This window comes from Oncorhynchus nerka, unplaced genomic scaffold (assembly GCF_034236695.1).
Source record: "Oncorhynchus nerka isolate Pitt River unplaced genomic scaffold, Oner_Uvic_2.0 unplaced_scaffold_1065, whole genome shotgun sequence".
Classification (NCBI taxonomy): domain Eukaryota; kingdom Metazoa; phylum Chordata; class Actinopteri; order Salmoniformes; family Salmonidae; genus Oncorhynchus; species Oncorhynchus nerka.
Genome location: NW_027040255.1, coordinates 182,629 through 205,546, shown reverse-complemented (window position 1 = coordinate 205,546; position 22,918 = coordinate 182,629). Strand labels below are relative to the sequence as shown.

At 44.3% G+C, this 22,918-nt stretch overlaps 1 protein-coding gene across 1 annotated transcript; it reads left to right on the top strand.

The window, feature by feature from the left end:
• The first annotated feature begins 5,102 nt into the window (after window positions 1-5,102).
• Window positions 5,103-14,787, top strand: LOC115119266 (ATP-sensitive inward rectifier potassium channel 12-like). The gene is made up of 3 exons (XM_065016275.1): window positions 5,103-5,373; window positions 10,846-11,047; window positions 11,255-14,787. Exons 2-3 carry the CDS (start codon window positions 10,956-10,958, stop codon window positions 12,885-12,887), a joined length of 1,725 nt encoding a protein of 574 aa, XP_064872347.1. The 5' UTR covers window positions 5,103-5,373; window positions 10,846-10,955; the 3' UTR covers window positions 12,888-14,787.
• Window positions 14,788-22,918: the final 8,131 nt, after the last annotated feature.

Below are 22,918 nucleotides of genomic sequence, written 5' to 3'. Positions count from 1 at the left end.
TAGGGTAGAGTAGAGTAGAATACAGAGTTGGGTAGGGTAGGGTAGAGTAGAGTAGAATACAGAGTTGGGTAGGGTAGAGGTAGAATACAGTTGGGTAGGGTAGGTAGAGTAGAATACAGAGTTGGGTAGGGTATGGTAGAGTAGAGTAGAATACAGAGTTGGGTAGGGTATGGTAGAGTAGAGTAGAATACAGAGTTGGGTAGGGTATGGTAGAGTAGAGTAGAAATACCTGGATTCGATCAACAAATCACAATACACCTACTGTATCCCTACTGTAACATTTCCTTGTGTCTTTCCACATTTATTTAGGCCTAACTACTCCCACTCAAAACAACGGTAAACAAACAGCAAGATAACTCACCTCTTGTCATTAGCTGCAGCATCCTTGTTCCTCTATCTTCTAGAATCTAAACCCACCCACACATTTCTTTCCCACTCCCACCCCATTTACGGCTCTACTCAATCCTTATCGCAGAAGTTCAGTGTTAAAGTGTGGTTGACTCGCAGCTTGGTTGACTCGCACTGACTCGCAGCATAATTGTCTCGCATTAGCTGAGCCTGCATTCACAGTAAAAGCTGAAGATGTCAGCTCAATAGGAAATTGCCTTTACATTTCTATCACCAAATCTGTAACGGTTCAGCAATACAGATTGAATAGAGCCTCTAATCCCTCTTGACCTTAACCTACACTGTTGATTCACTCCGTTTTTCAGTCTCGCTCTCCATCTCTCTGTCGTTCTCTTTCTATCTCTTCCTCTCTCTGTCTCCCACCTTTCTCTCCCTATCTATCTATCTATCTATCTATCTATCTATCTATCTATCTGTCTTTCTTTATCCCTCTCTCTCGGTACATTGAACACCCACCACGTCTGGCTGAAGAGAACTTGGGTTTTAAAAATAAATTGGTTCAACTGTATAATTTTAGCTAAATGTTTGCTTGGGACAAGTAAGACAAGTAAGAGAGAGAGAGAGAGAGAGAGAGAGAGAGAGAGAGAGAGATAGAGAAAGAGAGAGAGAGAGATAGAGAAAGAGAAAGAGAGAGAGATAGAGAAAGAGAGAGAGATAAAGAGAGAGAGAGAGAGAGAGATAAAGAGAGAGAGAGAGAGAGAGAGAGAGAGAGAGAGAGCAGAGTCTGAGAGAGAGAGAGAGAGAGAGAGAGAGATAGAGAAAGAGAGAGAGAGAGATAGAGAAAGAGAAGAGAGAGATAGAGTTGAGAGAGAGATAAAGAGAGAGAGAGAGAGAGATAAAGAGAGAGAGAGAGAGAGAGAGAGAGAGAGAAGAAGGTAGGAGAGAGAGAGAGAGAGAAAATAAGAAAGGTATCCATAGAAACTATCGAGTTGCATATAATTGTGGTCTGTCTGGAATACTATAACTAACTATATTTCCCTGCAAAAAAGAGACATTGCTGATGCCAATACAAATATTAATGATAAATTAAACTATGAACAGTAGTGTCTTTGATGGAAATGAGAAAGTTGGATGAACTTATTGCAGCTAGGAGAAAGTTCTGCAGGTCTCCATCGCTAGTCTCCCTGTGGTAAAATATTGCTCTAATCAATGACAAAGCAAATGAGGTGGTGATTGTTAGCAGGGTGCTGAGACTGGTCTGGAGGCTAAATGTATGTGACAGCCAGCCAGGCCACGGTAGGGTGGTGGTAGTTCGAGGAGTATCCGTTTTCCGTTTTAGTAGTTTTCAGCACCTCTGCCCTGGACAGCTCCACAATGCAACACTGGGATCCGATTTCAACTGCCTGTTCACACTAGGTTACTAGGGAGACTTTGTTTCTTACCCCACACCCCCTCTTCAGTTGGTTTGTTACGTATATATGTAGAATCATCATTTGACCAATTATGTTGCTACAAAATAATCCTGCAGCAACGGGATTTGAACGTTGAGTCCATAATGTTGTTGGGTCGGTGGTTAGGACATTAGCTGGCTGAAAGTAGGCTACATGAAAAGTGCAATACTGTTACTGTTTTTCTCAGTCGCTTGGTGCATTTTTCACATCATCCCTAACATGTGCAAAATAATAAGTGCATTTCTCAGAACAATTTGTACAAACTGCAATATACAATAGATATGTTTCTAAAGCTAGTCAGTCACTAAAAATCCTTAGTCCATCTCTCAAAAGTAAATATTCATGCCAATGATCATGTCAGTGTCATCAGAATGATAAGTCATTGAGTCATTGTTCACGAACAAGGTCGTCAAAATGTTTAGACATGTTGTCAATGTAACTGTGTACTTTGACAGTATTACCTGATGTAAACTTAGGCTACAGTTTGGATGGCATATATCAATTTCAACAGTACTATTTACATATTGCTGTATGTGGGTTATTGATTGACAGAGACTGGACAACCCAAGGGGCACAAAGGAAAAAACTAAATTAGAAAGAAACACCCCTAAGGCACAACTTTGCCCGCAGCACTGTGCTGTCTCTACACATCCAGACGTTCCTGTCTGTCGGGTACATATTCTCATCCACATCACACGGATATTTTCTCTTCCAATGCAACGTGGAAAGAATCTTTTGGAATGCCTTATCCATCCTCTGCAGGCGTCTACTGTGATGTCCTCACATGCTGCATCCATTGCAGCCAGCAGGGTCATCTGTGTGTGTGTATGGTGACGATCGTACACCTTCCAGCTCCATGCTGAAAATAACTCCTCAATTGGGTTAAGGAATGGTGAATAAGGTAGGAGGAATTCTATGAGCATCCTCGGGTGTGTCACAAACCATTGCCTTATGATGTTTGATCAATGGAAACTCAAATTATCACAAATGACCACATATTTGGCAAATCCTCTCTAAACAGACCCCTCTCATCATCAGGGATGAGAGCCCTGTAGAGAGTCTCTAAAAAGTTGAGTAGATGCTGGGTGTTGTAGAATAAGGGGGGTATGGGTTAGGACACCATGCTAGAAATAGCAGCACACATGGTGATATTTCCTCCCCGTTGGCCTGGCAAATCCACAGTAGCTCTGTGACCGATGATATTCAACCCCGCCTTCTGCATTTGGTCAGGTTGAAGCCAGCCTCATCCACGTATAGAAAGTTGTGAGAGGGTTCACTTGATTCCAACTCCATTATACGCTATATCCCAGAACACACAGTTTAATTTGTTTTGGTAAGGAAGAGTGACATAAAATGTACATATATTGCATGATCCTTCCACAGCAATGGAAATGTGTGCAGTTTATCTTACTGTACTATGTATCACTATAAAATGTTGCTGTAAAGTAGTTACATAGATATATGTTTTACCTGTACATACTGGTACCGTAGCTCCTTAACTCTGTCCTCATTCCTTTGGAATGGTACAGCACAATGTTTCATACTCATCTGGTTTCTATGCAGCACCCTGTAGATGGTTGAGATGCTAACCGTATGGATGTTTTCAAAGACATCGTTGTCTTCTATAATGGTCCTTTGTATTTCCCTGAGTCTCATGGCATTGTTTGCTCGGACCATGATGCAAATAGCCTCCTCCTGTTGAGGTGTGAAAAGATTCGTCCTCTGCCACTGGTTTGAGGTAATCTTGCAGTCCTATGTGGGGGAAAATGCAGTGATGCATCGCAGACTTTCACATAGACAAAAACTATGCGAACACACATTTTACTGTAAAACATACAGGTGTGTGCATGTAAGGTGCAGTATGTATCTGTATATGCTGTGAAATACAAGTGGACTACTGTAATATGAAGCATTGTAGGAAGTATACAGTATACTGCTTATATACAGTAACAGTGCACTGTACATTGGTGGACATACCTGTTCTCTTTTCGAAACGTTTTAACTATTGAGGACTATTGAGGACACGGTTGATCTCCCAATATTGGCTGTACCCTTCGACCCACCTCAGCCATTGTAAGGCCATGATTGACAACATGGTCTACAACAGGTATCCATGTCATCAGATATGCGCCTATGTCCTCTTCTGCCTCTTCCTCTGTTTTGCCTTCCACCACGCATCCTTGCTCCTCTTCTTCCTCCTCTTGGCTGTTGACCCTGTTCGTTTCCTGGTCCATCCATTATTGGAAAATTGCAGCTCTGTGTTGTGGTCTGTCTATATATGCTTGCCAATTGATTCTTCATGAGATGCACATTTGAGCAATTTAGACAACTGGTTGAATGTTGGTTGAACTAACACTTTACATTCCTTCATGAGTGAGGCTCAATTTCACCTGCACGATTCATCAATTCACGTTTTTGTACAAAAGGTCTAATAGAAATGTGTAAAACTATGCTTGACAGTTTATGACAAATAGTTCAACAATTTTGCATGTAATGCTTATGCAAGGAACTAATGCCTAGATGTTTTGAGGGGTAAGACTTTCAACAGAGAAACATTACTATATTTTGATCAACATGACATGAGCAATTGATAATGTGGAAAAAAGCTGACACGTGTACATGATCAATTGCAATTTGTTCAAAGGAATAATAAATGGCTTTAATGATGTGCACAAGTGACTAGATGATTTGGAATTTGTACAAGTAGTATCAAGAATTGCACTTTTGATCTAAGAAATGCACCAAAGCGACCGAGAAAAAACTGTAATAGAACAGTGTGTTAGTGTGGGTGTTCGGTGGATTTATGTAAATCACGAAGCTCGTCTGGATTTCCTGCCGTGCAAGAAAATTCTCAGCCACAAAAAAAAAGAGTGATCAAATGAAGAATCTACATTTGTAAAATGCGACTCTAACATTACAGGATGTCTGTAGTTGTCAACAAAAGGAATATTTAATCAACCACCTTTCTGTCATTAACTTTTTTATTAGGCCTAAATCTATAAATCTATTCACATTTCAATAATGCAGCTTCAAACTCGCCGAACACTGATCCAAATTCACTGAAATTCCGAGCAATGCATAGCAACCTGTTTTCTTCTCCGGAGGCCAGTCTAATAAAAATCTGTGGCGCGGGCGGAAAATAATAGGGAAGCACACCTACACTCTCAGGAACACAACTCCACGTAAACGGGGACATAATCAAAGTGACAAGCGCTCCATCCCTCCCGCCCGCCCTCTCTCTCTCCCACCCACATCTAGCTAGGGACAGAGAGATGTGCCGTGCGCACCTCACATACACAGGGTTCGAGCGCTTATTGAGTCAAGTGCGAGTCCAACAGAGAGAGCGAATGCGAGCAGTTGAGTGGGATGCAAGGAAGCAATAAAACAGAACATTGGAAGAACATTAGGATTCAAAGACAAAAAGTTTCAAAATGAACGTTGTGAGACAATGAAACGTGCTGCAACAAGGAATTCGTAGAGAGAGGACAGAACATTAAGGATGTGTTTTATTTTGTATTTTGGAAAGGATGTCAACGTTGTTTTTCAAGTAGCTAACAACATTGCCATTCAAAAGGTGAGTATTTATTCTAATCGTTGACAGTTTTTTCATTGGCGAAAACACTTTTCCATTGACAGGAGAAGTTGTCATGAACTTGACTTGTTTTTCTTTTAGATTGGTTGGTTTTTAGGTTGGCTAGTCGACGAGTCTTTGTTGTTCTTAACATGCAGCGTTTCGACGAAGCTCACTTCATACACTAGTTAAGGCCCCGAAATAAACTGCAGAGTAATCTTGTCTGTTTTCACCAGTATTATGTCACGACATGAACTCCTCGCCTTGTAGAGCCCAGTAAAACCTGTTGTTTTCTGCTGTTCACCGTCTTTCAGAAAAACACTGTAAAATGATCAATGAATCCGCTAACGTAACGCCTTGTTCTGGCCTATAATGTCAATCAACTGTAAATGATGCGCAGGCAAATCCTAATTGTGTGACATATTTGATTGACTAGGCCGTAGGCGATGTGGCATGCCAGTTTGGATATCCTGAGAGGTTTGATTTGCAAGACTCGAAATTAGATCAGATATGGACACATAATTCCTATATTCAGACATTCTTATTTCCTATATGCGCGGGAATAGATTTCAGCACTGGACAGCTCTACACGTTAGCATCAACTTTGATACAGTTTAGTAAATGCGTAGGCCTACCCTGCACTGTGTTATAAAAAAAAGTCTAATTTTAGTTTATCATTGGCTATTCAAAGAATGGGATATCTCGTCATCCCATATTTTTTTCATAGATATGAGAAGGACATGTTTTTTTTACACAATAATGTGCATTCGTGATAGACGTGCAGATCGTGCATATTTGAGCGAGATACTGTGTTCAAAGCTCCCATCAAAGCCATTCAAAAAGACGGACATAACTTTCCCCCCTTCCTATTACTTACCTACAATAACGTCTGCCATAACCATGTATAACAATGCTTTATTCAGTGATGACGACGCCACAACGCCACCAATCACCGCTAAACCGGATCAAAAGTAACACCCCATCCTCTGATGTCATAATCTCTATACTCCCTGTTCTTTCCTGACAAGCGGATGCCCCGCCCTGTGCTGTCACCTAAACTCTTCACTTTCTTTTTCCTTTCTTTCTCTCCTTTTAATGTCAGTCTCAGATTAAAGAAGGAACATTTAAACCAGGTCGCTTGACTGCATCCACCTTTCATATCACAGTTGGGATTAGGAGATTACGACACACGCACATGCAAACGCCAACATACATGCACCTGCGTACACACGCACCCACGCACACACACACACACACACACACACACACACACACACACACACACACACACACGCTCACACACACACACACACAAACTTTCATCCATTCATATTAATTTCCCCTGGGATTAAGTGTTTCCGGATTCAAGGCATATCTGAGCTGTATATATATATTGACAATTTCAGGCCCTAAATGGATTGTGTTGTGTGGAGTTCTGTTGTGGAGTAGGTTATGGTGTGGAGTAGGTTATGGTCGGGGTGCTCAGTTGGTAGAGCATGGCGCTTGTGACGCTGTGGGTTCTATTCCCACGGGGGACCAGTATGTAAATGTATGTATTCACTACTGTAAATCACTCTGGATAAACACCTTCCAAAATGTAAATGCGCTGAAATATCTGGGTGTTTGTCTCTGTTCTGTGTGATTCAGTTTTACCCACATTAAAGTGAATCAGTCCTGTATGTGACTCAGTCACTCAGGAGAGCACTTACACCTCTGGTGTCTCTACCCTCTGGCTTCACCTTGGCGGCGGTGCCTCGTGCTAAATCATCCCCGCTCCACACGGCAAATCAGAGCGTCGAGGAGGGGAAAGAGGTTCCTATGGAAACGGCTAATAACTATCATCAACATTTAATTACTCCTGCTCTCCCTCAGGGACTAGTGGTTCCTGACTGTCTCTGCCTGCGTCCTAAGTGACACCCTATTCCCTATATAGTGCACTTCTTTTGACCAGAGCCATATGACATGTGGTCAAAAGTAGTGCACTATGTAGAGAAAAGGGTGCCATTTTCTTCCTACCCTCTATATACAGTACCAGTCAAAAGTTTGGACACACCTACTAATTCAAGGTTTTTCTTAATTGTTTTGTACTATTTTCACATTGTAGAATAATAGTGAAGACATCAAAACTATGAATTAACACATATGGAATCATTTAGTAACCAAAAAGTGTTTCAAAATGGTTTTATATTTGAGATTCTGCAAAGAAACCACTACTAAAGGACACCAATAAGAAAAAGAGACTTGCTTGGGCCAAGAAACACGAGCAATGGACATTAGACCGGTGGAAATCTGTCTTTTAGTCCGATGAGAGACACATAGTAGGTGAGTGGATGATCTCCGCATGTGTGGTTCCGCAAAACAACCCACCGTGAAGTACGGAGGAGGAGGTGTGATGATGTGATGGTGCTTTGCTGGTAACACTGTCAAAGATTTATTTAAATTCAAGGCACACTTAACCAGCATGGCTACCACAGAATTCTGCAGTGATACTCCATCCCATCTGGTTTGCGCTTAGTGGGACAATCATTTGTTTTTCAACAGGACAAGGACCCAACACACATCCAGGTTGTGTAAAACAAAGACATGTGATGGAGTGATGGAGTGCTGCATCAGGTGACCTGGCCTCCACAATGTGTTTGACCTCAACCCAATTGAGATGGTTTGGGATGAGGTGGACCACAGAGTGAAGGAAAAGCAGCCAACAAGTGCTCAGCATATGTGGGAACTCCTTCAAGACTATTGGAAAAGTATTCCAGGTGAATCTGGTTGAGAGAATGCCATGTGGGCAAAGCTGTCATCAAGGCAAAGGGTGGCTACTTTGAAGAATCTCAAATATAAAATATATTTTGATTTGTTTAACACTTTTTGGTTACTACATGATTCCATATGTGTTATTTCATAGTTTATGTCTTCACTATTATTCAACAATGTAGAAAATAGTACAAATAAAGAAATAACCTTGAATGAGTAGGTGTGTCAAACTTTTGACTGGTATGTACATTCTACAAAATGTTCCAGATCTGTAGTACATCTATATGTCTTGGAAGCCTCCGATGTTGAAGATGCTGGTGTGGTTAATTAACAGTATGGCTACATTCTGAGTTTCACGTCTCAATGGGAATCAGGTTGACTAGAAAAGACTACTGTTTCCTCAGTCTGTGGCACATGGATTCGTTATGATCTGGCATTATCCCATAGACTCTCAAACTGAGAAACTCAAGCTGTCACAGTCTTCCATTCATATGCATGATTCTTCTCCTCCAACCTAACTCAGATACACATTCTTGTCCAATCAAACTCCCAGGATCCTCGGGAAGTGGTATGGAAAGACCATGTCTGATTTATTTAGTTTGGCTACCACAGAATTCTGCAGTGATACAGATACGTGTGACCCTGGTTAACACTGTGTACACTAAACACTCCTTAAGACACAGTGGAACTGGTGTGTTGTCAATAATGTCATGTCAGGCCCCTGGATATATCTCTCTCTCCTTCTCTCTCTTGGAAAAGAATTCCAGGTGAAGCTGGTTGTCTCTCTCTCTCTCTCTCTCTCTCTCAAGGCAAAGGATGGCTACTTTGAAGAATCTCAAATATAAAATATATTTTCTTTCTTTAACAATTCAAGGGGCTTTATTGGCATGAAACATGTGTTAACATTGCCAAAGCAAGTGAGGTAGATAATATATAAATGTGAAATAAGCAATAAAAATTAACAGTAAACATTACACATACAGAAGTTTGACATTACAAATGTCATATTATATATACAGTGTTTTAACAATGTACAAATGGTTAAAGGACACAAGATAAAATAAATAAGCATAAATATGGGTTGTATTTACAATGGTGTGTGTTCTTCACTGGTTGCCCTTTTCTCGTGGCAACAGGTCACAAATCCTGCTGCTGTGATGGCACACTGTGGAATTTCACCCAGTAGATATGGGAGTTTTTCAAAATTGGATTTGTTTTCAATTCTTTGTGGATCTGTGTAATCTGGCTCTAATATGGTCATACATTGGGCAGGAGGTTAAAGTGCAGCTCAGTTTCCACCTCATTTTGTGGGCAGTGTGCATTAGCCTGTCTTCTCTTGAGAGCCATGTCTGCCTCAAACTCCCAGCCTCCTCAATAGCAAGGCTATGCTCACTGAGTCTGTTACATAGTCAAAGCTTTCCTTAATTTTGGGTCAGTCATGTCAGTGGTCAGGTATTCTGCCGCTGTGTCTCTCTCTCTCTCTCTCTCTCCTCTCTCTCTCTCTCTCTCTCTCTCTCTCTCTCTCTCTTTTCTTTCTTCTTCCTTTCTCAGCCCCTTTGGTCCAGCTGCTACAGTGGTTGATATGTAACAATGCTGACGTAATCTATCCCAGCCTCTTACTGAGGATTTAAGTTGGGAAGGATCCTGGATCCTCAATCCGGCCAATAAGCACATGGCAGGAACAACATCTGTCCATCTGCTGCGTGTGTGTGTGTGTGTGTGTGTGTGTGTGTGTGTGTGTGTGTGTGTGTGTGTGTGTGTGTGTGTGTGTGTGTGTGTGTGTGTATTTGGGAGGGAAGAAAATTGACATAGACTGTCACGCAAAGGTAAAAAACAACCCTGCTATATCCTGTCAGTCTGTGGACTGTGTGTGTATGTGTGTGTGTGTGTGTGTATGTGTTTATGTGTGTGTGTATGTGTTTATGTGTGTGTGTTTCATTGACCCAGTGTGATGTCACAGCGCCTGTGCACTTGCTCTTGGACATGTATTTTTCTAGCTAGTTGTTGGACATGTATTTTTCTACACATAGCTAGTTGTTGGACATGTATTTTTCTACACATAGCTAGTTGTTGGACATGTATTTTTCTACACATAGCTAGTTGTTGGACATGTATTTTTCTACACATAGCTAGTTGTTGGACATGTATTTTTCTACACATAGCTAGTTGTTGGACATGTATTTTTCTACACATAGCTAGTTGTTGGACATGTATTTTTCTACACATAGCTAACTCCACACCTCACTTCAAACCATCCAGTGCTGCTGTTCTATAGCGTGCAGCTACAAACCTGTTACGGCTGTTATGCAACGCTTTCCCTTGGTCACCCTGATAGTCTAGCGATCACATAATGGGTACTAGCTCTAACCCACTACGTCACCCGGCCTCTAACCCTGTCATCAAGCCAAACACCCAATCAATTGTTCCCTTAACAGGAGTTCAGCACAGATTCCCCTCTCTTTCAGACCTTTGGCCCCTCCTATGTCTGTTAGTGTGTTCCACCCCATGCTGACATGAAGGGGCCTCGGGCGACCGGCTACGAGGGACTCAATCTATAACCATCATGATGAATATTTGTCTGTTTTTCTTCACGCATGAAGAGAGTTGACGATCCCACCCTCCTCCAGCATGACATGTGTAGATGTAGGAATACTGTGCATTGGGTGCTGTGATTCTGAATGACCTTAAAAATTCATACTGTTCTCTGATTTGCTGTCATTCCAGGAAATGCATCAGAAGGAGGCAACGCTGATATCTCCAAGGGGTCCTTAGACCTGAGGCTCTTGTCCTCCTGCCCCTCTGCCCACAGCCTCCTACCAAGCTGGTCTCTTTTAATGGTTGGCACTGGCCACCGCGGCCCTGATTACTGCCCACACAGACACAGCCTGATGATCACTGGTGCCATGGGAGCGGTGCGAGTCAACAGGTAGGACCGGGGAATAGGACAATCAGCTCCTTTTCTCCCCCTTTTCCTGCCTCTAAATGCCTGTCCTTGTTGTCTATTCTTGGACTGTAAAACACAGGGAAATCATGTTTTTGACTGCACTGGGCCTTTAACTCTTAAACCTGCCATGTCTCCTTCACCCTTCTCTCTAAACTCATGTGTTTTGTTTGGGTTTTTGTTTCACATCAGATACAGCATCGTAGCCACCGATGAAGACCACTTCAAGATCTCCACCCTGGGCCTCCACAATGGCCATGGTCCCCTGATGCACCACAATATGACTGGGAGGGGTATGGGGGGCGGAGGAGGTGGTGGTGGTGGAGGAGGAGGAGGGTCAGAAGGAGGAGGAGGCGGCAGCTCGCTAGCCCTGCGAGCAACAGAGTCTGTCCACAACGGCCGCCAGATCTCCACGACGGGGCCCAACCATGTCCGGAGCCGCTTCGTGAAGAAGAACGGCCAGTGCAACGTGGTTTTCCACAACATGGAAGACAAGACAAAACATTATCTGGCCGACATATTTACCACCTGCGTGGACATCCGCTGGCGTTACATGCTGCTCCTCTTCACCTCTACCTTCCTGCTCTCCTGGTTCCTCTTCGGGGTGGTCTTCTGGGGAGTGGCCCTGGCCCATGGGGACTTCGACCTTCGACCCGGCCTGGGAGAGGGGCCTCTGGCCGGCTTGGAGGGAGGAGGGGTGGAGTGGAAACCCTGCATCCTACACGTCCAAGGCTTCGTGGGGGCGTTTCTCTTCTCCATAGAGACCCAGACCACCATTGGGTATGGGTTCCGCTGCGTCACCGAGGAGTGTCCGGCGGCGGTGGCTACGGTGGTGGTCCAGTCCATTGTGGGCTGTATCATCGACTCCTTCATGATCGGAACCATCATGGCCAAAATGGTTCGACCTAAGAAGCGGGCGCAGACCTTGCTGTTCTCGCACCACGCGGTAATCTCCATGCGGGACGGGAAGCTGTGCCTGATGTTTCGCCTGGGGAACATGAGGAAAAGCCACATCGTGGAGGCTCACGTCCGGGCGCAGCTCATCCGGCCGCACGTCACCGCCGAAGGCGAGTACCTCCCCATGGAGCAGACGGACATCGACGTGGGCTACGACGAGGGCCTGGACCGCCTCTTCCTGGTGTCTCCACTGGTTGTGGTCCACGAGATAAACGAGAACAGCCCGCTGTACTGCATGAGCAGCGCCGACCTGACGACAGAGGACTTTGAGATCGTGGTGATACTGGAGGGGATGGTGGAGGCCACGGCCATGACCACCCAGGCCCGCTCCTCCTACCTGGCCAGGGAGATCCTGTGGGGCCACCGCTTCGAGCCTGTGGTCTTCGAGAAGGAGCACCGCTACCAGGTAGACTACTCCCGCTTCCACAAGACCTACGAGGTGCCAGCTACTCCACACTGCAGTGCCAGGGAGCTCCGGGAGATGACGGGCCGATCCCACTCCCCCTCGTCTGCCTCCGGCTCTAGTTCTACCCGGTCACTGTCCCCTCTCGGTCCCAAGTCCTCCGGCCTCCACCTCTTGCCTCCACACTCCCCCAGCGCCTTCTGCTACGAGAACGAGGTGGCCCTGTGCTGCGGGGAGGAGGAGGGGGAAGAGGTAGGCGAGATGGGTGTGATGCTGGGGGGGAGGGACGACGGGGAGGGGGAGGAGAGGGACGTACAACTAGACATCTTCCAGGAGAGATTTCAGGACCAGGTAGCGGTGGACATGAACATGCTGTGTGTGCTGGACATGGACAATCAGATTGACAGGCTGCAGCCGGCTATAGCTCTTGATGCGCTGGGCTTCAGGAGGGAATCAGGAGTGTAGTGACTGATTCACACTATCGAGTCAAACTGAGACAAGACAATCCTGCGCTGGCCTGGTTACGCATCCACTGTAGTTGCTGGAACTGTGCTAGAAAGGATATTGTGAGAGGAAAATGTCCAAGCCAGCCAGGGCCGTAGCTACATATGAGGACACTGAGGTCCAGACCTAGTTAATTTTTTAAAATTATTTTTAAAAAATTTAAAAAATGTATTTTTGGGGAACTCATTCGGGGTCTCAACTTACTGTTGAGAGTTAGAATAGTAGAATACACAAGGTGCGATTTTGAAACTTGGCTGCCCCAGTTTTTCTCTGTCACTCACTGACAGTCACTCAATTAGCCCATGTCATTAAAAATCTAATAAAAAAATAGGTGAATTAGTCTAGTTAGTCTAGACTGAACTTGTAGTAATCATGACCAAATGACTGACTGGGAACATAGGGCCCAGGGCACCTGACCTCCAGGGTTCCTCCATTGATTTTGTTAGTCACTCTCACTCAGACATCATATTAACCATAAGTCACGTCAAAATGTGTAGAATTGCATGAACATTTCAAAGCTTTTTGTTTAATGCTTTACCATTTGTTAATAAAATACTTTCTGTTAACAGATTCCCTCAGTACCTAAATTATAGTTTTTAATCCTGGTGCTGAGCTAATTGTGTAGCTAGGCGATGCGTTTGTAGATCGACTGAGGTGAATGAAGCTTCAGAAACCATAGTGATAATAGGTCTTCTTTTTTTTGCTCTTCTCCAAATAGCATTTTAGAGTTATTTTTAATTGTATAGAAATGCAGTAAAATGTCCTCACTAACAGTCAGACCCTGGCTACAGCCCTGAAGCCAGCACATTGTGGTTTGGGTCGGCCCTGTAGTGTGAATCAGTCATAGAAGACTCTCGTGTCTAGTGTCCCGAATGAACTATGTGCCCTTGGTACAGTTCCTCTGCTTTTTTGTGTATCCAACCAAAGTCCTCACAGAGAGAAGGAAAGAATTCTGCAGCACAGCGAAGAAGGAAGGTTGAATGACCTTATTATTCTCTTGAGTTTCTTTTTGTTTTTAAACATAGTTGTGTTCAAGTACATGAGTCTAAATTAGCATTTTATAGCGTAAGACTTAAATGCATTCTTATTGTATTCAATATTCAGTTGTATATATCCTCTGGAATAATATTCTTTGTGAAGTGACTTTTGGTTCCATTCAACCAAATCTTGTTACAGTTTTTTTTTCATTTACAGATAGCTGTCATGAGCCATTAATACTTTCAAAACCACAAATTAAGTTGATGTGGTATTAAAAAGTATTTTCTGTTTGTAAATAAATGATTTTTCATGCTTAGAAACTAGGGCCGGGATGATACCAATATCACGATACTCGTTAATATTGTGTCAAGGAAACAAAGCATGACGTGGATTTAACTTCTTCAGGAAAACATCCGTAATGTTGGAAACAAACATCATTATGTTGTCATTCAGAGTCACATTTATTTATTTTCCAAGCTATGGCACCCACTAATTTACATACATATTTTAAGAACCAAAGAGTTTGGTCTGCTTTGTGTTTCAATGAATATTGCGATACTGGTAACATCACAGACCTATTAGAAACCATGGTAATTTTGTCTTCCTGCTTAAGGTATATTACTGTTAATGTTTGATACATAAACTATGTATTCCAAAATTAGAAAATATTTTATGACTGAAAAATAAATGGAAAAACAATGAATCTGAACAGAAACTGAGTTGGAAATAACATGTATTGTGCAGATAAAGAATAACGAACACTTTATTCTGTATTTTATCAAAAGGAATATCTAAAAATAAATATATATATTTTAATTGCTGTTTTGTATGAATTAATAAATGTCTAGTAATAATAGTAATAAACAAGCAGCAGTAGCTGTTCTGGTTGACACACTCTGCTCTGTTCTCACACAATATTTTCCCATCAGTCCCAAAGGTCAAAGGTCAAACTGACCCCATGTTGATGTCCACCTGTTTCTGATTGCTCATTGGTTGGCCTGGTTTGGGGAAGTGTGTGTGTGTGTGTGATGTGAAGGCAGTGGGTTGTTGTTCTCTAGCTCAGTGACTCAGAGGTAATCCCATACACACACCTGTCTTTCTTACCATTCTCTCTTTCTAAACCAAAACTGGGGTATTACCCCAAATCTGTGTCGTACTCAAATAGCTCAGTACAGAGAGTTTTTACTTGGCAGGTTGTTTTTTAAAATGTCCCAGAAAGTGAGGGAGAGAGGGTTAGATAGAAATAGATACAGACTGGAGAAGGACATACTAGGCCGAGGGGCAGTGGGGAGGGAGAGATAGAGAGAGAGGAGAGAGAAATAGAGGAGAGGAGAGGAGGAACAGCTTGCTAACACAAGTCGTTTACTGTACCTACCCAGTTCACCACTAGGGGGCAGTAAAGACTGCTCCACCACAACAGACCAACGGAAGAGAGAGTATGGTATACCAGCTCCCTCATGTGGTAAATTATCAGTCAACCATAACATTTTTTTTAAAGACAACTAGTCACAAAACCTTTATTTTCTGAAGTGCTAAGGCTCACCGGAACCCTTTATTTTCTGAAGTGCTAAGGCTCACCGGAACCCTTTATTTTCTGAAGTGCTAAGGCTCACCGGAACCCTTTATTTTCTGAAGTGCTAAGGCTCACCGGAACCCTTTATGTTTTGTATATGAAGAATTTAATTCCAAAACAATATCCCTTTTCAGAAATGTTAGTAAATCAGCTTTTATTGTTTAAAGGTGTTATGAAAGAGATTGGTGTGTTTTTTCACTGTCTAATCATGTCATGGGGTTGTTCAATGACAGACATGTATTTGTTTAAAATCTATCACTTGATGGTTTCGTTTCAGAGAGACAAAATGCTACATAGCCGCCTCATTCTCAGAGGAATAAGTAGTACTGCTAGGTTTTACACAGTCAAATGTAACAAATAACTACATTTTTTATAGAGAACTGTACAAATGATACATTTATGAAATAAAATAAAAAAAAATAAAAATGCAATACAGTAATAGGAGATCTGTATGTAAAATATTTGACATTTGAGTCATTTAGCAGATGCTCTTATCCAGAGCGACTTACAGTAAGTGCATTCATTATAAGATAGCTCGGTGAGACAACCACATATCACAGTCAAATATACAGGATATGAACATTCAAGCTAAACAATGGATTTACAGTATAGCATTTTGAAGACACACACATCAAACCCAAAAGCAATCACTGGTTAAAAAACACAAATGTGAAATTTCGTGTACATAATGTTTTGGGAATAAACTCTTCATTTAATCTCTTGATGTGTTGAGGTAACTATAAGCAAAAGCTATAACTTTTTAAACTCTATTTTCCAGAGCAAAAACAAACAATTCTTCTACACGTCTTCAGCAGTCGGTGTTGCGGAGCTCCGACAGGGGAAACTCCAGTAATGTCATATGTCTCCCCAACATCTTCCTCTCCTGTAATCAAATCATTCCCATCTTTAATTGTATTAAATGTGTTCTCCTGCTCTAACAGGCCACTTCCCCATCGCTATCTCTCTCTCCTTCTCATCCTTCCATCATTCTCTCCTTCCTCTACTACTGTCAGTTCAAACGAGCCGTTTCCCCATCTCATACACTATCTCTCTGTCCTCCCTCCCTCCCTCCCTCCCTCCCTCTCTACTGATGTCGGTTAATTAGCCACTGTGTCACACCCCCTTGTCATCAACATCCATAAAAACGACCAGCTGGGTGACCTTTGGTGACCTTTCTCCAGACTTCGTCAGTCATAATGGCTGACTAGAGGATCTAGGATCTGGGCTGTCTGGCAGGGGGCTGCTTTAATGCTTTGTAGACCTCCTCTGCTGCTGTTGGTTTCTGCCCTGAGGTTGTGCGGGGCTGTGTGGGGCTGTGTGGGGCAGTGGGGCTAGTGTTAGGGAATAGGGGCTAGTGTGTGTGCTCAGTAGGAGACAGAATTGGGGACTAAGTGGTGGAGAGTTGGGGGTCCTGGGGCCCATAATGACAAGTTGTGTGTTGTGGAGCTGTGAACCATTCGTTGGAGGACAGAGAGGCATTGTGTTATACTGAGCTGCCCACGCTGGCTACACCACTGAGAACCACCACAGGCTGTGTGTGTGGGGGGGTGGGGGTAAGTGTGTGTGTGTGTGTGTGTGTGTGTGTGTGTGTGTGTGTGTGTGTGTGTGTGTGTGTGTGTGTGTGTGTGTGTGTGTGTGTGTGTGTGTGTGTGTGTGTATGTGCTTTTGTTTCTGTCTGTCTGCCTGTCCGTCCGTCCGTCCGTCCGTCTATCTGTCTGTTTGTCTATTTGAGGCTCTGAGAACAGGTGAGGTGTCTAGCCTGTGAGGAACACCTGTGGATATCACATGTATCAATGCGTGCTGCTGTAACCACATGCAGATCATCCGTTATTGTCTCGGTGCGTGAATATACAAGACTGTTTATGTTTTCTGAGAAAAACATTGACACCACATATGAAGAATACTGAAAATCTCCCTATTTCTTTTTCCTTTCCTCTCTTTCTTCCCCCTTTCATGTCTTCCTCCTCTCCGCCAACAACAGAGTCTTTCATTCGGGCATCTCAGTGGCTGCCTCAGGCCCTCAGGCCCTCTGCTGTTCGCTCAGCTTAATTAAATGTTCTGAGAAAAACTCATGATTGGAAAGTGACTAGTCTCTTCTCTCCTCTCTCCTCCTCAGGCCAATTTCCCATTGATTTTCCCATGCATCTTCCTTTTACCCTTCTGATCAGCATCAGAAAGACATTTCCCTGAGAAGTAAACTATGTTTTGCAAGTGAGTAGTCTGCTGGATGAAGCTCTTTCCCTCTGTACCCATAGCTACACAGCCAGGTCTCTCTTGGGAAGGAGGTCTTCTGAACTCAATAGGACTTCCTGGTTGAATTAAATGTTACAGAAAAAGTGCATCTGCACCAACACCTTGTGGTTAGAACGTCTGCCCTGAGACTGCAAGGTTGGGAGTTCGATCACCGGCCGAGTCATACCAAAGGCTGTAAAAAATGGGACCCGATACGTCTCTGCTTGCCACTCAGCATTAAGGAGATGGATTAGGGGTAAGGCCCTGCGATAGACCAGCGTCCTGTCCAGGGGGGGTAATGGCACATCAAGCTGCCTCACGCTACAGAAACAGAAGATCAGCTCCTGCTCCTATGAGCCGTTTTGGCTCTCACAAGCAAGTCTACTGACCATGATCTATATAGACAACATAACTACGTATGCGTTGAACTCCTTTGCTCAATAACACAGGAATCCACAGCAGTCCTGGGCAACCATACAGGTGGTTATCGGTCTAATGATGCCCCCCTCCACCCAAAACCCCATGACACCCGAACTCAGCACTGTCTGAATGAGAGGGGGGAAGGTAGAGGGAGGCCTGGGGCTGAAAGTGGTGCTGTCTGCAACCTCTCATACCACCACTACTATAAGCCCTAATTGGTTAATTGGATCACTGCTGATTGAGGGAGACCTCAGAGGTTATTATTATGGGAGGCTGGGATAGTAACCTGGGGTTACCCTTATTATACACTGCATGACTGACCAAAAGTATGTGGACACCTGCTCGTCGAACATCTCATTCCAAAATCATGGGCATTAATATGGGGTTGGTCCCCCGTTTGCTGCCGTAACAGAATCCACTAGATGTTGGAACATTGCTGCGGAGTCTTGCTTCCATTCAGCCACTGGACCATTATTCCACCTCCACCAAACTTTACAGTTGGCACTACATATTGGGGCAGGTAGCGTTCTCGTAGCATCCGCCAAAACCCTGATTTGTCCGTCGGACTGCCAGATGGTGAAGCGTGATTCCTCACTCCAGAGAACGCGTTTCCACGAGTCAAGAACCCAATGGCGGCAAACTTTACACCACTCCAGCCAACGTTTGGCATTGCACATGGTGCTCTTAGGCTTGTGTGCGGCTGCTCGACCATGGAAACATATTTCATGAAGCTCCCGACGAATAGTTATTGTGCTGACATTGCTTCCAGAGGCAGATTGGAACTTGGTAGTGAGTGTTGCAACAGAGGACAGACGATTTTTACGCGCTACACGCTTCACCTCTCGGTGGTGCCGTTCTGTGAGCTTGTGTGGCCTACCACCTCACGGCTGAGCCGTTGTTGCTCCTAGACATTTCCACTTCACAATAACAGCACTTACAGTTGACCAGGGCAGCTCTAGCAGGTCAGAAATATGACAAACGGACTTGTTGGAAAGGTGGCATCATCACTGAACTCTACAGTAAGGCCATTCTACGGCCAAATCTTCTATGGAGTCTATGGAGATTGCATGGCTGTGTGCTCGATTTTATACACCTGTCAGCAATAGTCGAATCCACTAATTTGAAGGGGTGTCCACATACTTTTGTACATATAGTGTAGTTTACTTAATATGTAATTCATTTTTCTATTTGAGAAAAATCTTCACATTTGTCAGAAATATTTGACTTATCTATTCATTGTGTATTTGATTAGGGACAGATAGAAAAACATTGGTTTCTTTATCTATGGTGACATTATGACAAAAGGGGCAATCTGCAGTTGTTCGTCCATTTTTGGACATAAATTAAGGATATGTACCCATTGATTCGTGGAGAATATAACTTAGAAATGCCTCAGGAACTTAGTTCAACTGTCGTACTCCATCAGAACCCAAAATATAAGCTTATTTCACCTTTATTTAACCAGGTAGGCCAGTTGAGAAGAAGTTCTCATTTACAACTGCGACCTGGCCAAGATAAAGCAAAGCAGCGCGACACAAACAACACAGAGTTACACATGGGATGTACAGTCAATAACACAATACAAAAATCTATATACAGTGTGTGCAAATGTAGTAAGATTAGGGAGCTAAGGCAATTAATAGGCCATAGTGGCGAAATAATGACAATTTAGCAATTAAACACTGGAGTGATACATGTGCAGAAGATGAATGTGCATGTTGAGATACTGGGGTGCAAAGGAGCAACAACAACAAAATAACAATATGGGGATGAGGTAGTTGGGTGGGTTATTTACAGATGGGTTGTGTACAGGTGCAATGATGAGTAAGCTGCTCTGACAGCTGATGCTTAAAGTTTAGTGAGGGAGATATTATACTCCAGCTTCAGTGATTTTTGCAATTTGTTCCAGTCGCTGGCAGCAGAGAATTGGAAGGAACGGCGGCCAAAGGAAGAGTTGGCTTTGGGGGTGACCAGTGAAATATACCTGCTGGAGCGCGTGCTACGGGTGGGTGCTGCTATGGTGACCAGTGAGCTGAGATAAGGCGGGGCTTCACCTAGCAAAGACTTATAGATAACCTGCAGCCAGTGGGTTTGGTGACAAATATGAAGCGAGGGCCAGCCAACGAGAGCATACAGGTCGCAGTAGTGGGTAGTATATGGGGCTTTGGTGACAAAATGGTTGGCACTGTGATAGACTGCATCCAATTTGCTAGATTGAGAGTGTTGGAGGCTATATTGTAAATGAATATAAGATCAGCGTCAACTCACCATCAGTACGACCAAGAATATGTTTTCCGCGACGCGGATCCTGTGTTCTGCCTTACAAACAGGACAACGGAATGGATCGCATGCAGCGACCCAAGAAAACGACTCCGAAAAAGAGGGAAACGTAGCGGTCTTCTGGTCAGACTCCGGACAAGGGCACATCGCGCACCACTCCCCAGCATTCTTCTTGCCAATGTCCAGTCTCTTGACAACAAGGTTGATGAAATCCGAGCAAGGGTAGCATTCCAGAGGGACATCAGAGACTGCAATGTTCTCTGCTTCACGGAAACATGGCTTACTGGGAAGACGCTATCCGATGCGGTGCAGCCAACGGGTTTCTCCACGCATCGCGCGGACAGAAACAAACATCTTTCTGGTAAGAAGAGTGGCGGGGGCGTATGCCTCATGACTAACAAGACATGGTGTGATGAAGGAAACATACAGGAACTCAAATCCTTCTGTTCACCTGATTTAGAATTCCTCACAATCAAATGTAGACCGCATTATCTTCCAAGAGAATTCTCTTCGATTATAATCACAGCCGTATATATCCCCCCCAAGCAGACACATCGATGGCTCTGAACGAACTTTATTTAACTCTTTGCAAACTGGAAACCATTTATCCGGAGGCTGCATTCATTGTAGCTGGGGATTTTAACAAAGCTAATCTGAAAACAAGACTCCTAAATTTTATCAGCATATCGATTGCGCAACCAGGGGTGGTAAAACCTTGGATCATTGTTACTCTAACTTCCGCGACGCATATAAGGCCCTGCCCCGCCCCCCTTTCGGAAAAGCTGACCACGACTCCATTTTGTTGATCCCTGCCTACAGGCAGAAACTTAAACAAGAGGCTCCCACGCTGAGGTCTGTCCAACGCTGGTCAGACCAAGCTGACTCCACACTCCAAGACTGCTTCCATCACGTGGACTGGGACATGTTTCGTATTGCGTCAGATGAAAATATTGACGAATACGCTGATTCGGTGTGCGAGTTCATTAGAACGTGCGTGCGTCGAAGATGTCGTTCCCATAGCAACGATAAAAACATTCCCAAACCAGAAACCGTGGATTGATGGCAGCATTCGCGTGAAACTGAAAGCGCGAACCACTGCTTTTAATCAGGGCAAGGTGTCTGGTAACATGTCCGAATATAAACAATGCAGCTATTCCCTCCGCAAGGCTATTAAACAAGCTAAGCGTCAGTACAGGGACAAAGTGGAATCTCAATTCAATGGCTCAGACACAAGAGGCATGTGGCAGGGTCTACAGTCAATCACGGACTACAAGAAGAAACCCAGCCCAGTCACGGACCAGGATGTCTTGCTCCCAGGCAGACTAAATAACTTTTTTGCCCGCTTTGAGGACAATACAGTGCCACTGACACGGCCTGCAACGAAAACATGCGGTCTCTCCTTCACTGCAGCCGAGGTGAGTAAGACATTTAAACGTGTTAACCCTCGCAAGGCTGCAGGCCCCAGCCGCGCCCTCAGAGCATGCGCAGACCAGCTGGCCGGTGTGTTTACGGACATATTCAATCAATCCCTATACCAGTCTGCTGTTCCCACATGCTTCAAGAGGGCCACCATTGTTCCTGTTCCCAAGAAAGCTAAGGTAACTGAGCTAAACGACTACCGCCCCGTAGCACTCACTTCCGTCATCATGAAGTGCTTTGAGAGACTAGTCAAGGACCATATCACCTCCACCCTACCTGACACCCTAGACCCACTCCAATTTGCTTACCGCCCAAATAGGTCCACAGACGATGCAATCTCAACCACACTGCACACTGCCCTAACCCACCTGGACAAGAGGAATACCTATGTGAGAATGCTGTTCATCGACTACAGCTCGGCATTCAACACCATAGTACCCTCCAAGCTCGTCATCAAGCTCGAGACCCTGGGTCTCGACCCCGCCCTGTGCAACTGGGTACTGGACTTCCTGACGGGCCGCCCCCAGGTGGTGAGGGTAGGCAACAACATCTCCTCCCGCTGATCCTCAACACGGGGCCCCACAAGGGTGCGTTCTGAGCCCTCTCCTGTACTCCCTGTTCACCCACGACTGCGTGGCCACGCACGCCTCCAACTCAATCATCAAGTTTGCGGACGACACAACAGTGGTAGGCTTGATTACCAACAACGACGAGACGGCCTACAGGGAGGAGGTGAGGGCCCTCGGAGTGTGGTGTCAGGAAAATAACCTCACACTCAACGTCAACAAAACTAAGGAGATGATTGTGGACTTCAGGAAACAGCAGAGGGAACACCCCTATCCACATCGATGGAACAGTAGTGGAGAGGGTAGCAAGTTTTAAGTTCCTCGGCATACACATCACAGACAAACTGAATTGGTCCACTCACACTGACAGCGTCGTGAAGAAGGCGCAGCAGCGCCTCTTCAACCTCAGGAGGCTGAAGAAATTCGGCTTGTCACCAAAAGCACTCACGAACTTCTACAGATGCACAATCGAGAGCATCCTGGCGGGCTGTATCACCGCCTGGTACGGCAACTGCTCCGCCCTC

Coding starts and splice junctions, on each gene's coding strand:
- LOC115119266 (XM_065016275.1), top strand. CDS start 10,956: ATGGTTGGCACTGGCCACCGCGGCCCTGATTACTGCCCACACAGACAC. Junction 11,048..11,254: donor GGAGCGGTGCGAGTCAACAG/GTAGGACCGGGG, acceptor GTTTCACATCAG/ATACAGCATCGTAGCCACCG.